The sequence below is a fragment of the Poeciliopsis prolifica genome, unplaced genomic scaffold (genome assembly GCF_027474105.1).
Source record: "Poeciliopsis prolifica strain line A6 unplaced genomic scaffold, Auburn_PproV2 SCAFFOLD021, whole genome shotgun sequence".
Taxonomy (NCBI): Eukaryota; Metazoa; Chordata; class Actinopteri; order Cyprinodontiformes; family Poeciliidae; genus Poeciliopsis; species Poeciliopsis prolifica.
The window spans coordinates 8,121,457-8,138,531 of NW_026562396.1; the positions used below are offsets into that span (position 1 = coordinate 8,121,457).

The 17,075-nt window shown below is 39.7% G+C and overlaps 2 protein-coding genes across 3 annotated transcripts; one reads left to right on the forward strand and one right to left on the reverse strand.

Moving 5' to 3' along the window:
* Positions 1-2,623: 2,623 nt before the first annotated feature.
* LOC129369468 (gonadotropin-releasing hormone II receptor-like) lies at positions 2,624-8,581 on the forward strand. Its single transcript, XM_055044883.1, has 4 exons — positions 2,624-2,726; positions 4,141-4,717; positions 6,895-7,099; positions 8,067-8,581. The coding sequence occupies exons 2-4, from the start codon at positions 4,181-4,183 to the stop codon at positions 8,579-8,581; spliced, it is 1,257 nt and encodes a 418-aa protein (XP_054900858.1). The 5' UTR covers positions 2,624-2,726; positions 4,141-4,180.
* wdr93 (WD repeat domain 93) lies at positions 8,579-16,463 on the reverse strand. Of its 2 annotated transcripts, none has more exons than XM_055044882.1 (16): positions 16,384-16,463; positions 16,071-16,163; positions 15,654-15,855; positions 15,070-15,134; positions 14,871-14,949; positions 14,707-14,792; positions 13,928-14,012; positions 13,673-13,799; positions 13,419-13,480; positions 12,564-12,650; positions 12,327-12,458; positions 11,312-11,519; positions 11,161-11,221; positions 10,905-11,061; positions 10,666-10,834; positions 8,579-9,494 (listed from the first exon to the last, which is right to left on the reverse strand). In XM_055044882.1, exons 1-16 carry the CDS (start codon positions 16,399-16,401, stop codon positions 9,371-9,373), a joined length of 1,755 nt encoding a protein of 584 aa, XP_054900857.1. In that variant the 5' UTR covers positions 16,402-16,463; the 3' UTR covers positions 8,579-9,370. The 2 variants fall into 2 exon arrangements, with proteins under 2 accessions (XP_054900857.1, XP_054900856.1); XM_055044881.1 differs by having other exon boundaries at positions 8,580-9,494; positions 12,564-12,653.
* Between the last annotated feature and the right edge of the window lie 612 nt (positions 16,464-17,075).

Here is a 17,075-nt window from a genome sequence, read left to right on the forward strand (position 1 = left end):
GTTGTAATTTTTCATTCATTTGAAAACTCAAAACGTCTTTGTTTTGGTCAGCAGAGGCTGTATTTGAATCTCTCACCGTCTTTTCTGGGGTTTTGCAGCATTAATTTGATTTCACATTGGTTTTGTAAAATTTCCCAACCGTATTATCTGGTTCAACAAAAGTACAGAACAAATAAAATGCATTTGGGAATGGTGTTTTTCTTTCTTTTTCCATTAACTATATATTTATTTTCTTTTAACAAAGGAAGTTGTGTTTTGTTTTAACTGATCCAAATAGTCTTGTAACTGGACACAAAAAAGAGGGAAGCACTCCTGCTCTGAACAGGTGACCCGTTAAAACTCTCCTCACTAATTAGTTAAAAGCCGCCCCGCTCGCCCGTCTCAAATGGGAACAGATGCTGGTGAACCCGATATGTTGGATTCACCAGCTTCACCTGACTGCTTTTCCATGGGAAGCCCAGAATGTGGAGGAAATGACAAACAGAGCCGGTGCTCAGGCACAAAAAAAAAAATTAAACATCTTCAGTGGAGATCAGCAGGAGCGTCGCTTTGGAAACCAAACTATTGTTATGCCCACAGCTCTAACTCACACAAGCACAGGTCAGGTCACTCAACATGGTGGGTTGATACCCCAAACCATCACTGGCTGGAAACTTCTGATTTTTCTTCAAGCAACAAGGATTCAGCAAACGAAATCCCAAATTCTCCGAGGGATTTTTTTTTTTGCTTAACAATCTCCTCTCAAGGCTGCAGTTTTCCTTCCCCTCAACTTTCCATGAATAACTTTTTCAGAACATTAACATTTTCTGAGATATATAATTTTTTTTTAAGCCACCTTCATCAAAGATACGGTTAACACAGATTTGATATAATCAAAATGACAAAAGCTTAAAATGCTTTAATCCCTGTGTAATGAATCTCTATAAAACTTCAAAACTATTGCACTTTTTCACAATCTTCAATTTTCTAATTTTATTCTATTCTTTTTCGCTTTCCATGATGCATGTCCTATGGTTTTTGGTCATTTGGAACTAAAAAAAATAAATACACTCCAGGAACTTATCGAATGCCACAGCAGAAAAACCAAGTTCTGTCCTGTTGCTAAAGAGGGCGACAAATGGTGAAAGATGCTAAAGTTCGCCTGCTTTTCAAAAGCCTGAGTGTGCTGTGGAGTATTGTGTTTCGTTCACGGTTCACTTGATGAACAGAGCCGGAAGAAAATGGCAAACAAAACATCCTGTTTGGGTCAGAGTGTTCTTTTCCTTCCTGGCTGTGATCTGGCCATCATTTAATCAGAACAAATCCATCTCTCAACAGATCCTGCTGACAAGGACAGGACAATAACAATATTCTCCACAGCTCTTTGAAAGAGATTAATACTATTAATGCTTTTATATATATATATATGTATATATATATATATAGAATGAGTAAACCAAATATTATCTAAAGGGAAAAGATCTCCAGGGATTAGCATTTATAGCTTTACAGGTGTATTTATTTTAAAGGCGTTTTAATGTGAACATAAAAGTACAGAAACAAAACGAGTTGGTGTAAAATGTTTTGCTTATCTCAAATCAGAAAACCTCTGAACTAGAAACGTTTCACAACTTCACGAGTTATTGGAAACAATAACTTCGTCACAGCTACACTGGACAGTTTTTCTTGCTCGACTGTTTTTCGCTGCTTGTTGCCAGCGTGCCGCCGCACGCACCGCCACCTGCTTTTGTTGATTCATCAAACCAAAGCGTAGAGGAATGAAAGTGTGTGACATTAGAATAACAAAAAGCGCTCAACCCTGAATAACATCACCCTCTGAATAAAATGCGAACCGACTCCACCGTTCCCCAGACTGAACAGAGCAGACAGGGAACGTGTTTGGGATAAAAAGGAACGTGGATTTAATTAATCTCTCACACGACTCCTTGAACTAAACGAGGATATCACCATGGAAACAGACCCCAGTAATTAAGCTTTGCTCAAACATAGTTATGAGATATCATTGAACTCTTGGTTGAACGGAAATGTACTTCCTGCCACAGATTGGCAACAAAAAACAAACAAACAAAAAAAATAATAAAACTGACAAGATATTCATGTTGGTGGAATGTTTTTTGAAAATGAAGTCGCCTCATTTAAATTTCCAGAGGGATGAAAAATGTGTAACAACCACTCTGATTTTCTGCTTCTGAAAGAAGCGCATCATAAAAACCTGCGTTTATGTTTGAGGGGGGACAACCTTTTAAGGTGGAGTATGTAAAAGCAAAATCAGTTTTGAAAGTCATCCATCAATTAAATATGTGATATACAATCTCTGGAGGGGGACCAACATATTTTCTGTGATATTTGCTAAAAGAAAGTTAGGAGGAAGGACTCTTATTGACTTAAGAGTCCTAATGGCTGCAAATATATATATATATATATTTAAAGCTGCTGTAATGATCACCAGTAAAACCCACAGGGAAAAAAATGATCCCCATTCAGTATCACAGGATTTATCCACCAGTACAAGAGAGACAGAGAGAGGGAGAGTTAGTGAGGAGCTGGCGTTAAGACCACTCCTCCGTAGGTGAAGCAGCTCTGATGATGGATGGATGTTCAGATAAAGGTGCAGCAGAAGCTGCAGAGGCGCTCACAGTGACCCGCTGCGGTTCTCCAGGGGAGCCTTAGCATGTCCTTCCTCACAGATTTCCAAGCACTCCTGTTCCTCACAGCCTCCGTTCACGGTAAGCGCAAGTTTCATTCCCCCCTTTTTGACATTTTATTTCTGTTTGGGATAGGTTGCAAAAATGCATTCTGTGCCATAAACATCTTTGTTTGTCTCTCTTCTCATTTGCTGTACGATTGGAAAAGCTAAAAATGATCGACAGAAGCATTTCTCTGTTAGGAAATTCCTGGCGGATGAGCAATAAAATGCCATCTGTGGGGAGAGTCAGCAGTCGGTAATTGGGTGTGGGAGTGCAGAAGTGGAAAGAAAATATCTTCAGGACATTAAATGTTACACGTGTAGTTTTAACTCTATGTCTGCATCCATGTGGATATCAGAGTCTTGCTGCAGTGATATGTTTGTACCTCTACACGTTGTAACACGGAGTGGGATAATGTTACTGTACAACATAAAGAAACCCAGTTGTTTACAAATCATCAGATGCAAAAGTGAGTTAGCACTTTTTGAAATTTCTGATGTTTTTTTTTGTTTATGGCATTTTTAAAAATGATATAATTTCACAATTTCATGCAGAAAAATACGCAGATGCTGAATGTGACCTGTTCTCTAAGAACCAATAAGCTCACGGTGTTTTCTCCAACAAATTTATGCAACTCGCAAACACAAACAAGACGTGATTTTGAAGCTGAAGGAAAGGACACATCATTCTCAAAAGGCTGAATGACAAACTAAAATCTAGAAAGTGTGGCGTGCACGTGTACTCAGATCAATGAAGCAATTACATAAAACCTCTTGGGGTAAACGTTCCTGTCTGATTAGGTTTTTTTCTCCACGTCTCACATTTCACTTTTATAAACGTGTCTGTGTGGAAAATGATTTTTATTTCACTCATTTTTTATTTAATAAAGTTACTGAAATAAATTTGCCAGCACAAACGCAGTCGAGTCAATTGACACCCATTTCATCTGATTTGAAGAAGGTGGGTGTGGGGGGCGGGAGGGGCTGGTTGACCTTTGATGACCTCTAGAAACATTTCTTGAAGAAGGTGTGGGCGGGGTGGGAGGGCAGGGACAACTTCACTCAGGTCTAAGACCTGGCAACAACTGTCACATGGTGAAGAGGCTGCGGCCAATCAATGACTCCATGAGCTGCGGATTATTTTGATCATCTGTCACAAATAACTAATAATCCAATTAGACCAATAATCACAATTAATCGTTTCAGTAATAATTCCATTTAGAAGCTAGAACTCTTGATCAAGGTAAATAATTATAATGACCAATGTTTAATACGATATAAAAACCTATTTTTATATTGTACGGCCTCCAAAGTGTCTCAGTTTGGTCCTTTCTGCCAATTGTATCATTTCTCATCATGTCTCCCCTTTTGTAGTTGTTCCTGGTATGTTTGTAGCTTTGTGGCCACTTCCTGCTGCCTGTGCTGAATCCCTCTTTTCATCCCTCTCGTTGCAGACAACGGGCAAAATGCTTCCTCCTCCCAAACGTACAGGAAATGAACTTTGTTCCGTGTGAGTCCGCAGTGACCATGCGTGACCCCCACGTCAACGTCACCTCCAACTGCTCTTTGGCCGCCTCCAACCTGACAGCCGTGGAGGACGTCCCGCAGCTCCCCACCTTCACCACGGCGGCCAAAGTAAGAGTCATCATCACGTTCATCCTGTGCGGCGCGTCAGCCTTCTGCAACCTGGCCGTGCTGTGGGCGGCACGCAGGGACGGGAAGCGGAAATCCCACGTCAGGGTGCTGATCGTCAACCTGACCGTGGCCGATCTGCTGGTGACCTTCGTGGTGATGCCCGTGGACGCGGCGTGGAACATCACCGTCCAGTGGCTCGCTGGGGACTTTGCGTGCAGGCTGCTGATGTTTCTGAAGCTGCTGGCCATGTACTCCTGCGCTTTCGTCACTGTGGTGATCAGCCTGGACAGGCAGGCCGCCATCCTCAACCCTCTGGCGATCAACAAGGCCCGGATGAGGAACAGGATCATGCTGGCGGCGGCGTGGGGTATGAGTGTGGTGCTTTCGATCCCTCAGGTGAGGCCAGTCGTGGTTGGAAGGCAACATGACCAAAAGGTTGGGTCTTATGTCAGCGCTCGTATATTTTTAGACGTACCGTTTAGTTACTTCACTCTCAGAAAGCCAATTGTGTCTACGCTGCATGCAGGCAAACTGTGCATTACAGGAGATTTTGTATTTTATAGAATTTGAACAAGATAGACAACATTCTACTTGAGGAGTTCTGGTAAACAATATGTACAGACAACATTTCAAATCTTAAATGCAAACGTTTTCTACAGTTTTGGCTTAATGACTGATTTGAGTGTGATGTTCTGTTAGCAAATGTTTTTTTTTTGAGTCTTCGTTGTGTAGTTAATGATCAATCTATATTAGTTGAAAATAGTTTCAACAATTAGTCATTCCGGGCCTGTGTGCATATGATTTAATGATTTCCGTTTGAGCTAATCTTTAACCAACTTCTAACTGCCAATCCAACTGTTGAAAAGACTTTTTCTGCACAAACCTCAATCCATTTATAGAACTTCAACAGAGATTTTATATAGCAGAATTACACAAAGTAGCATGCAGCCAAAGGGAAACAGTTCTCAAAGGCTACAACAAAAAACGGGAAAAGTGTGGCGTGCATTTATAAATGAGACAGGCACATCCAGAAACGTTCTTTCTTTCCGACACTCTTCCGCAAAGGCTGTAGCCGTATGGTACATGACTTGAACCTGTCACGTAGTTTGGAATCAGGCTCCGCATTTAAATGGGCTGAAAACAAATGCATGCCACACCTTTCAGATCTTTATTTGAAAACAAATGCTCAAAAAACATGTTACCATTTCACCACGCTGAAGTCATGCGCAACTTTGTATATTTTTCTGGCGCATAAAATCTAAATGGCAAAAAAATTAATAATTTGTGTTTTGATTTGTTTCTGATTTGTCTTCAAGGCAACACAAATCAGTTTCAGTTCCATTTTAGGCATCAAGAAAATGAAAAGCACAAGAGAAGGCATTAAAGATGTAGGATAATATATATTAGAGTTTTATAGTGAACTAATGGGAGTATAAATCTAAAAACTGTTGATTAGCCCACAAGCAGAGCAGGAATGAAGATTATGCTGGAGTAAAATAACAAATCTTAGCAAAGTTGGATTTCTTACGATGTTCACTCTTAAGGTCAAATGATGTAACTCTGAGCAGAAGATCCCCAAAGTCACAGAAACAGCAGATCATGCTCCAGTTAGCATGTGAAATGTCAAAGATTATGACTGCCGAAAAAAAAAAGGGCAAAAAACCCTAAAGATGTTTGGCTTTTTGAAAGTTCAGAATCTTTTTTCTTTCTGAAATGACATGTCAGCACAACCTGGACCTACAGAGCTCCATCTGAACAAGCCACAAGATCTTGGATCAGTTTTCTTTGAGCAGATGCGGAAAATCTTTAGCCAGCGTATCAACACAAACTTCTCATTTAAGGTCAAGAGCTTTTAGCAAGTGTTTTTCAAAGACTCACCAGGAAATCTGTCTGAGTTGAAACTATTAGGACAAAAGAATTCAGTCTCTCGTGTATAAATGTGACAGAGACAGACGTCAAAACACAGTGAAAGGTGGATTAAGTATTTAGTCATGGGAGGCTGAACTCACCATAAGCTGTTCAGCGTTTGCTTGTCTGAAAAGACTAAAAAGACCTCTCACATTTAATCCCAATAAAATATTTTTTTGACAACTTACATTGTCAAAAAAAGATGAAAGGCATCAATAAATCTACGAGATACTGTAAAATGTCCATTCTTGAGTTTTTATGAGGTAAATAAACCAAACCACGGCCTCTCCCGATTTTATGGCTGGTATGAATCATAGTGAGGAACTGAGGGGTGTTAGACTGCCGTAAGGTTATGCTATGAAAAAGAGAGGAAAGTTGCACCCTGCTACTTTTCCCACACAGATTCACCCAGGCAGTGGAGATTTCTCAGCAGTGACTGTTAGCATAAATCCTTGGGTTGCACCATGTTTTCATTGAGCCTTGCAAAAAGAAGACAGAAAGTGAAGCGAAGGGTCTCACGGGTGATGGGGTGGGAAAACAATCGGTCACAGAGAACAAATTGTTTGAGGAGACAATGATCCATCCACATTGGACCTGGGAAAACAGGTGAAGCATGTGAACAAGGACTGGTCATTTCAACTGACTGAAATGGCTTTCCCCCTCAGATCTTCCTGTTTCACAACGTGACCATCGTCCATCCTGAGAAGTTCACCCAGTGCACCACGCGGGGAAGCTTTGCCGCGCGTTGGCACGAGACGGCCTACAACATGTTCACCTTTTCCTGCCTGTTCCTGCTGCCGCTGGCCATCATGGTCACCTGCTACGCCAGGATCTTCCATGAGATCTCCAAACGACTGAAAAAGGACAACCGTAAGTCTGAACTTGAGTGAATCGGTTCACCTCGCTACGTTGCAAAAAAAAAAAAAAAAAAAAAGGAAACCACCAGGGACACTTTCTGCAAGGGAGCTGACACGATGAAGAAAACAGGTGAGTTCATTTGAAATTCTGACTTATCGAGTAGAATGCCGCTACCTCGGGTCTGACATCAAACCCAGCTCCGAGTCATGACCTGCCAGCCAACTGGAATGCAGCATAAAACTCAGAAGGAGTTACAAACTGAGGGGAATTGACTAACGCAGCTTTAGGAAAATCTTTTTAATTACACTAAAAACAGCGCACCAAAAGAAATGAACTGAAATGGCAACATCTTTCTAACAATAATGATCAGAAAAATGAACTGAATATGACATAAAGAGCATAAATGAACCAGAAAAATGATCAAAACCACAACCCTAATAAACATGGACTGGATACAAATCACCTGTTTTTATTCTCTAACTTACTTGATGGGTAAGATGAACAATTTCACAAGGTTTTGTTCATGTGGAGCAGCAGAGAGCAAGAAGGGGTGTGCATGAGCAAGACTAACAACACTAAGACCCTCCTCCTGGCTCTGATTGGTTGTTTCTAGCTGGCACTGGAAGCACTGGAAGGAAGAGCAGCTCAAATTGTTCTGTTTTTATCGCAGATGATCTGTTTCATGACTGGGCGATTAATGTACATGAACAGTTTTAACAAATACGGAAAAAAAAAACATTGCTTATAAAAGTGACATATTCTCTTTGAACTGGTTTGTTGCAGAAAATGTGCTGCATAAATAAAATGACCTTAGTGTGGCCTGCTTCCTGGAGCCCTCATTTCATCACTGCAACACTCTTGGAATAATCTCATGTCCTGCTCATACAACAATAAACCATAACTTTTTTTGTTCAACAAATCTTAAGCCCCTTTAAACCTGTGAGCCTGATTCTAAATCTCCAGTCTCGTCTCTCCCCAGTGCCCACCAGCAGAGTACGTCTGAGGTGCTCCAAAAACAACATCCCCAAGGCCCGGATGAGAACGTTAAAAATGAGCGTTGTGATCGTCTCGTCTTTCATCGTCTGCTGGACACCCTACTACCTGCTGGGCCTCTGGTACTGGTTCTTTCCTGACCACCTGGAGGACAAGGTGTCCCACTCACTGACCCACATCCTGTTCATCTTCGGGCTGGTAAACGCCTGCCTGGATCCGCTGATCTACGGCCTGTTCACCATCCACTTCAGGAAGAGGCTCCAGAGGAAGCACCCCAACACCGCCTCCGCCGGCGACGCGGAAAACGCCACCGTCTTAACCGGATCGTTCACGTCTCCGGCCCTCTCGCTGTCCCTGAGGAGAGAGTTGAGGCGCCTCAGTCAGGAAAAGCTGGTGCTTTGCGGCGACAGCCACAGGAAAGCAGAGCTTCCGCCGCTAAGCAGCAGCTTTCTGGGAGAGGACAGAGATCTCCAGCAGTCCAGTTCCGAGAGCATCTTGTGAGAAACATGATGAAAAGCTGGGCGATAAATCAATTTTATCAATTCGTCAAATTTTTACTTTTTGAAGACTGGATTTTTATTTATTTTTTCCCCACTAATGCACTCGTTAGGTTTCTATAGTTCAAAGTGATATCGGCGCCATCTTGTATTACCAGCTTCTATTTATTTGGACTTTGAATTGAGATCAACTCTACGACAAAAGCTAAGATGCATTTTTCAACAAGAATAAAGTGTTACATTTACAGGAATACAGCCGCAGTAATAAGAAAATAAAGTTGTACAATAAAGTTGAAATCATACAAGAATAAAGTCTTAATATTATCAGAATGAAGTTGCAATATTAGGATAACAATGGCGTCATTTTACGAGTACTCCACAAAAATCAACAAAATATGTATCAAGGCTATTTTTTACTAAGTGACTTTTTTTCTCGTAATGTTTTTCTGGTAAGAATGCATCTTTATTATTCTGCTAACTTCTCTTAATTAGAGAAGGAATCTCGTAGCCTGGCCCTAGCGCTCCGTCATTCAACAAACATGAAGCAAAGTTTCAGGACGCAATTTTTTTTTTCTTCAGCCGTTTTATTCTTAAAAGAGACGTTTTATAAAAGTGAGCAGCGTTTTGTAAATTCTAATCTGTCAGCAGCTACAAACGAAATGCATCTATTGTGTCTGATTCCGACTAGCTGCTGGCTCCTGGACTGCTACTGAGTTGAAACAAGTGCTGAGAACAGAAACAAAAGTAGGTGGCTTTGAAGAAACAAAAATATATTTCATAGCCTATCGGCAACTCATTGATTGGCGTCCTTCTGATGTTTGCGGCTCCGAAGTGTGCGCTGCAACGCTGACGCTGTTTTCTGCATCTTTCGCCATGTTTGTTCAAGAGCTTTGTTCCTTTCATCCACAGATTGCGCTCTGCGGAGAAAAACAGGAGAAAGCTGTTACAGTGTAAATATTGTTAGTTCTGATTCATTCTGGGAATGAGGTCTGTAAACTTTTGTATATTGGTGTACATAGAAAGTTGTGATGCAATGTTTGCCCCTTTACAGGGTCCTTCTATTTTTTTTTGTCACACTTTAATGTTTCAGACAATCACATGATTTGATTGTCTAAACTAGACCAATACTTTTTTTTTTCGCCAAAATGCATTCAAACCATCTTGACTCTATGTGAAGAAATCACCCACTTGTTAAACCGACCTGTTCAGAGTGACTTAAATAGCCTCTGTCAACATGAAGTAGGACAAAAGATCTAAAGAAAATCAACATCTTTCCCCACTCTGAAAAAGAAATCAAGAGCAGACAAGAAACAAAGTCTACACACAACTTTGTTGAGGGTTATAAAGTCATTTTTAAGGCTTGGGAATTCCATCAAATCACATGGAAAGTCATGATCCACAAAGAAACCAGTGAGCAGAGGTTAATCTTCAATCCAAAATTACTCTATAAGTACCTTGATGTCTCACTGGTAAGACCAGACAGACTCACTTTCCACACTAAAGTTAGTGTTTATGATGATTCAGTAATAAGAATGAGAGACTGGCCAGAAGCGGCACGCATAGCAGAGTCCTAAAGTGTAAACCACCGAAAAAAAAAAAAAAGAACCCAAAGGTCCCTCTCATGTTTGCCAAGGACATCTTGGTGACTTTTGAGAAAACATTCTGTGGAGACAAACTTTTTTTTGTTTTGAAGGTGTTCATTCCATTACATCTGCCATAAATTTATGGAAGCAGGCGTTCTGCTTTCAACCAGAAAAACCTGAATGAAAGCCGTCCAGCCGTCAAGTGAAGCTCAAACCCACTTTGGTTATGCAGCAGGACAAATATTCAAACCACACCGGCAAACATGAAGGTTTAGGAGAGACCTAGACAAAAAACAAGCATGCTTCAATCTTAAGAAAACACTCCAAAGTGTTTTAATATAAACACTTTGGAGTGTTTATATTTACCGAGACCACAATTACCGAGCAGCGATGATGTGAAACTTGGTGAAGTCACAAACATCGGTCTCGTGAAAAACAGCTGAAAATGATTCCATTTAGATCAACGGTGGAAATCGACAAATCGGCTGCCGCCTGGAGTCCTAACCTTTGCTCAAGATAGACATTGCAGATTTCCTCCAGGGTACCATGGTGAAGAGCTGTTGGCTGTCTGGGACAATCAATGTGAGGCTTAATGATGTCAGACTGACTGAAATAGAAGACAAAGAGCTGACTCTGGTTTTGGCTCTCCAACAAACCACTGGATTCCTGGTCACCTGGGAGACAAACGAAAGCCTTTGGCTACAGGAATGACTTTTAGGCGATACGCAGGATCATAATAATCACCTCGTATGAACAACGCTTGCAGTTCGGCACTTAGCGTGTAAATGGGGTTGTAGACTGAAGCGGTTTGGTGGGATGTCGGAAGAGTCAGGTAGCACACGGTTTCTCTGTTGATGGCTTCTGTCAGGAACATTTTCCCACTTCTTTGCATGATAAGTGACTAGTTTGAGGAAGAAAAATAGAAGCAGTACATGGATGCAGCAATAATATTAGTTGAAAAGTGGTGCATTTTGTCATCCAAAAGATTATGTGTTCATACCACAGCCTGCAGGAAAGGCACAGGTATAGCAACAGTCGGGAGATCCCTGCTATCTTCTGGTCTGTGGTATTAAATAGAAAGTAAATGTGTCAACACAGCACATTTATTTGGTTTCTGTGAGAAAATATTAAATATGTAACATTTAGGTGACCTTTGGAAGAGCTGGATGGTGCTGGACTGCAGGCCTAATCCTGCAGTCACCATGTAAATTTCTCCGTTTTTACGCGACACCAGCATTCCGACCGGTTCTGTACCCACAATGTCCCAGTCCTGGGCAGGAACAGACCAGTTATCAACAAACTTTATACTGGAGAAGGCGACGGTTTCTCCTGGAACCAGGACAATTGAGACCGGGGCTCCTAATGGGGAGAAAAGACAAAATAAGAATTAAATATTTTACTAATTACAGTCCCCAATCCTTACTAAAAACAAAAGCATTTACCCCCTCTAGTCTGTAACAAAATGTGAATTATCAGATGAAGGGTCATTCAGAAAATATGAACCTGGGTAGGGTAATAGGGTTATACATAGGGGTTTTTGTAACTATAAAAGCAATCAGTTAAGTAAGTCAGTTAAAACTTATGGTGGCATACTAAGGCCAAACTACAAAATAACTAAAATGTGGAGGATAAAGCCATAATATTGTGAGAATAAACTCCAATGATAATAAAGTTGAAATAATACGAGAATAAAGTCGTAAGATTATGACATCAAAATACTATGACTTTATTCTCTTAATGTTATAGCTTTGTATTCATGTGATTTATTCTCCCAACATTATGACTTTAGTCTTGCAATTTTATGACTTTCATCTTGTTATTTTCTTACTTTTATTTTTTCTGAGCATGGCTCTAGTTTTCCGTCGTAAAAACTAAACAGCCTCAATACAAAAATTTGATGACTGACAGCATCAAACGCTTTTCTGAAATTCAAAAATAAGGCTTAAATCATGCCACGTTTAACTGACAGAAATTTGTTATGTGTCAATAAAATGACAGATGTCTGAGTTTAGCTCTAAAGCTAAAGATGGCTGGATGTCCACTGTAACAACTTGGCTTCCAATGACAGCAGCTATTCCTGAAAACGAGTAAAAAAAAAAAAAAAAAAAAAAAAAAAGATAATTTTCTTCAGCATGTTCTTAGAGATTCTTTGTGAGGTTTGCTCACCAGATTGTCTGTTCCAGATGGACACCATTCCATCCTCAAGCCCGAGAGCGATTAAGTAAGTACATCTGCTGACAGCCGAGCAGAGGATTTCCTTCGCATTTGGCCACAGCATTTCTGGCATGGGTGTCACATCTGCTTCAAAAATAAAACAAACAAACAAAAAAAATACAAGTGTTTGTTATAACAAGGTGTACAGATTCAGAATTTTTAAAATAAATAAGTAATTAGATGTTCTTCCTGATTTGTTCTTTAGGGGTTTTTGCAACAAGTACTTAAGAAGACTAGTGGATCCGCTCCACCACACAGCGACAGCCACAGGGTGTCCTGCTGAGAAATAGAACATGTTCGCTTCAATTTGGTGTTTTACAAACAACTGCATTCATAATCTCTTTTTTTTTGGCTTTTGTTAATAGATGTGAGATTTTTTTTCAGGATAGGATAACAATAAGAAGGTCTGAAATCATACACACATTCACTTCAACTGAACTGTCACACTAGGTTGACGTCTGAAGTTGCTTCAACGTCAACCCTAACCAAAAATAATTGATAAACCAACTAATTTAAATCAACTTAGAGCAGTCAAATATTCAAATATGCTAAAATAATAGCAGGTTAATTTAACAACAAAAAACAAAATGGAGGATGTTCAAATACCGGTCCTATACTTATTTTTATTGGCTGCTTTGCAACTTTCAATGGAAGATTTAGTGAGATTTCATTCGGGGTGGTTTTGTAGATATTTGACCTCGCATGTGTTTATTAATTTTTTGCTATTTAGCTCAGAAAAAATCTATTGTAAATGAAAACTTGTGCACCACTCCCGTTTCTAAAATCGAACATCTGATATCATTCTTAAATTGATTATTAATATTAACTCAGTTTTACTTTTGGGAACAATAACAATGTGTTCAAAATTTGCTAACAACGGCCAACGTCGATGTTAATGATTAACAGTGGGCAGAGCCACAAAAACAATAGAACAGATTTGACATGACGTACACAAAATGATGAACGCGTGTGACTGTCTCTCTTTTGTTTTGTATAAATCACAATGTTCAGCAATTACAGAATGAAACACTTTGAATTCCAAACCTGGGTTTGCTTTGCTGTCACCTGTTGACCCATCGCAAGGCAGGAGAAAGTGCTGAGTGCAACTGGTGGAAGAGAACAAGACGATCGTTAGAGTCTCAAGGCTTGCAGCCCAATGAAAATGAAACAAAAGCATAAAAAAGCTGCGTTTGTGCAGCAGCCTTTGAAATGTGTTTAATGTGTTTTAAATTTAAAGCAGCCTTACAAAAGAGAGAAGCGGTCTGATTCTAATCGCATTAGCTTCAATCTATACGCACCTCGGGCTTTCGTGTGTCTGCTTTGTTATGGCAGCATCTGAACCGAAGGAGGATTGTTCCTTGTGAAGACCGCTGCTTCTGATAATATCGACAGTCAAACAGTGTGTCACAAAGTCCGATGGCTTTCCTGCAAATCAGCAAAGAACTTGTAAGATGTGCTTACAGGTACTCATGTTTAAATCGCAGAAGTCCAAAAGAACAGATGTGGATCAAAGTTCTAATGAGTAAAAACATTTGAAAGATGTTTTTTTTTACCTGCTGGAAGTGTAGGTGGAGAGATTTTCATCATCAGTGTAAACGGAGACCATTTCATGTCCGATCCTTCGGTTCCATTTTCATCCTGAGGATTTGATAAAGCGTCTGAAAAATGAGACTTCTTTTACCGATAAGTCACGTGGTGCCCATTCTACCAATGTCTCTAAAACAGTAGAAGGCTGATTTAGTAGCAAAAAATGGAGGATGTTTAAATAAAAGTATTATACTTATGTTTCTTGGATGCTTTATAGACCTTTGGCTAATCTAGAGTGACTTGCTTTTTTCTGCATTAACCTGGAGTAAATTCTAATCCACACACTCATTAAGGGACTCCGACTATGACAGAAATATCAAGTTGTGTGTCATCTGCAGAGAAACTGTGAGAGATTTCGCAATGCTGCTCAATTTAGGCCAGGAGGAGAACATTGGATGAAAGCATCTCGACAATAGATCTCTGTGGATCTCATCCACTAAAACCAACGCAGACGTTTTTGCTGCCTCGCTGTAGATTAAGACATATTGTTTAAATGTGTCCCAAATACTGTCTCAGTGATCAATAAGAACTGAAGAACGTCTTCTGTTTCTTGTACATACGGAGTAAATTTATTGGTAAAGTGTCAGAAGTGCACTGGTTAGATATTGAGGTGTCCAGATTAGACTTTTTAAGAAGTTTAATAGCTGCTTTTCTCATGACAAAGGAAAATTACATACGCACTACGTATAAAGAGTTTGCAGTATACCCAACATAGCCAAGGTCCAAACAGATCATTGGTCTTTACCGTTTTTTGTGATGATACCATCTCCAGCTCTTTCAGCCATTGCTCTACAGGAAACTGATAGACCTCTAGCCACACTACACCATTGCCTACAAAAATGTATGAAATCAGCAGTTTAATGTAAAGATCTAATCATATGTGTTCGCGCTGTGAAAGAAGTTACTTACAGCTTACTGACGCCGCTCCATAATGCCCACCTTCATGTAGGTCAAATGTCAGAAAAATGCTTCTTACAGTGACATCTTCCTGTTTGAGAAATGATTTAGTCTTATTAACTTGGTTTTGCTAAAGTAGCATAAGAGAACTATATCCTAAAAGAAGCTAGCAAACAGCAAAATAATATTTCGCTGTAAGTAATATACCCACCATTATGTTGATAATATTGAGAAGATGAATGACGTCTGAGTGAAATCCAAACACTCTGGCAACACCTGGGGAATGAAACACACAGATACTTGCTGGGGTTCTTTTAAGTGCTGGCTTCCAGACAACGTAGAAGAAAAGATTTCAAGATTCTTATTTAAATCAGCCAAGAGTTATGTTTTTCAGTAATCTTTGAGAAATATATTAATTTGACAAAAATGCTCTGCTACAGTCTTCAAAAATTATAGTTGTTTTTTCATATTTTCTCATACTTTAACACAAACTTCAATACATTTTACAAACAGACCCAGATAAGGCATTCTAAGGGATTTTATTGATAGGGACAAAACACAGATACAAACTCTATTATCTGTAAAAGACATTGAAAACCCAGGTTCTGTTTACTTTCTGCTTTTGGAATTGCATATTATCTGTCTGTTCATCGCATTACTTTGAAATATGTGTCAGTAAGGCAAGAAAGTAGAAAAATACTAAGAAGTGTGGATACTTTTTGGGAAGGTGCTATAACTGACAAGGAGGAATGGAGAGTTTAGCAATAGATTAGTGCCCGGTCTGTGGTACTCCACCCATGTCATCCACAGTCCCAAGCAGATAGGTCATCTCAGCCATTCTGGTCATCTGGATGAAGATCAGTTCCAGCTGTGGTTCAAGCCATTCTGCAACCGGGGTGAAAGAGGAAGCGCCCCACACAGAGAGGCCCTGGGTGTGAGCCAGGCCTAGAAATCTGCCGTCTGCTGCGCATGTCAGACAGTTGGTGTTCTCTGGAAGCTGACGCAAAGGCACAATTGGAAAGTATTGAAAAGCTCGCTTAAGCTTGTTCAACAGAATAGACAGCATGTCCTATTTGTGAGTTTTAGATGCCTCTAATGCAGATATTAGAACAAATGTAAAAAAAAATTTTAAATTACATCTTTACTTGATTTGTAATACAGCTTATACTGTTTCAATCTTAATCAATAATGTTGATCCATCCTGTATTGTACCTGCGCCACACCGGTCAGCTCCAGAAAAGGCGCCCGAACAGGAGGCTCTGGTTTGGGGTCCTCTTTGCCAGCTCCTAACATTTCCGCTGTATTCTAAGCATTCAGTACAGAATGACAATAATTGTCCTTGCATTGCAGCTTTACACACACCGCATATTAAGCTAATTTACTTTTGACGTTCAAGAAAATCAAACTGGACAACTTGATAGGCTGCGAACATCATAGACACGGTTAACTTAAAGCTCAGAGCACGGCTCGGCTTGAAGCCGACAGTCTTTATATTAGTGTTATAATGTCTTTATACGAGTTTTACCTTTCTTTTCGGGAGCATTTCAAAACGACTTCCCTGGACAGTGTCGTTAGGTGGTTGTCATGACAACCCAGGAACAGCAGAAGTCACGTGCCGATTGATGAACGACCCTGAGTACCCGGATGATAATGTTTATCATCCGGTGAAATGAGAATTTCGACTCGTTTCTAAGATTCGGATCTTTCGGCCAAAAGAGTCACATAAAAAAATGGTTTATTTGATAAACACAGTAATAAATAAATAAATAAATGGAATAAAATACGCATTTACGTTTTCCAATTCTTTCCGAAAAACAAAATTTCACTTATTCAATAATGTTTTATTATTTAGACACGTAATGTATATTTATCAAGTGGAATAATACTAATACATGGTTTTAAAAACAGTCATAGAATTTTTTTTTTTTGCTTTATTCAAGCCTTATGTCAATACTAGATCCACTTTTTTGTTTTCTTTTTTTTTGTCATTTGAGGTATGTCTACGTCTGTACAAGCAGAAACTGAAATTTAGGTCAACCTCAGTGAATGGAAATGTGAGCGGTAGTTTTTAAGTCATTCAACATTTTATTTTATTTTTTTAATATATAACTTTACAATTACAACTGGTGAAACTCCCTGACAAAGCTCCTTGTAAAATGTATTGAAAATGCAATAAATTCCCACTTCACATGGTTCAAATCACACACAGCTTTACAA

Coding starts and splice junctions, on each gene's coding strand:
- LOC129369468 (XM_055044883.1), top strand. CDS start 4,181: ATGAACTTTGTTCCGTGTGAGTCCGCAGTGACCATGCGTGACCCCCAC. Junction 4,718..6,894: donor TGGTGCTTTCGATCCCTCAG/GTGAGGCCAGTC, acceptor TTTCCCCCTCAG/ATCTTCCTGTTTCACAACGT. Junction 7,100..8,066: donor ACGACTGAAAAAGGACAACC/GTAAGTCTGAAC, acceptor GTCTCTCCCCAG/TGCCCACCAGCAGAGTACGT.
- wdr93 (XM_055044881.1), bottom strand. Junction 14,013..14,706: donor TGGTATCATCACAAAAAACG/GTAAAGACCAAT, acceptor TCAAATCCTCAG/GATGAAAATGGAACCGAAGG. Junction 11,222..11,311: donor ACCATCCAGCTCTTCCAAAG/GTCACCTAAATG, acceptor TTAATACCACAG/ACCAGAAGATAGCAGGGATC.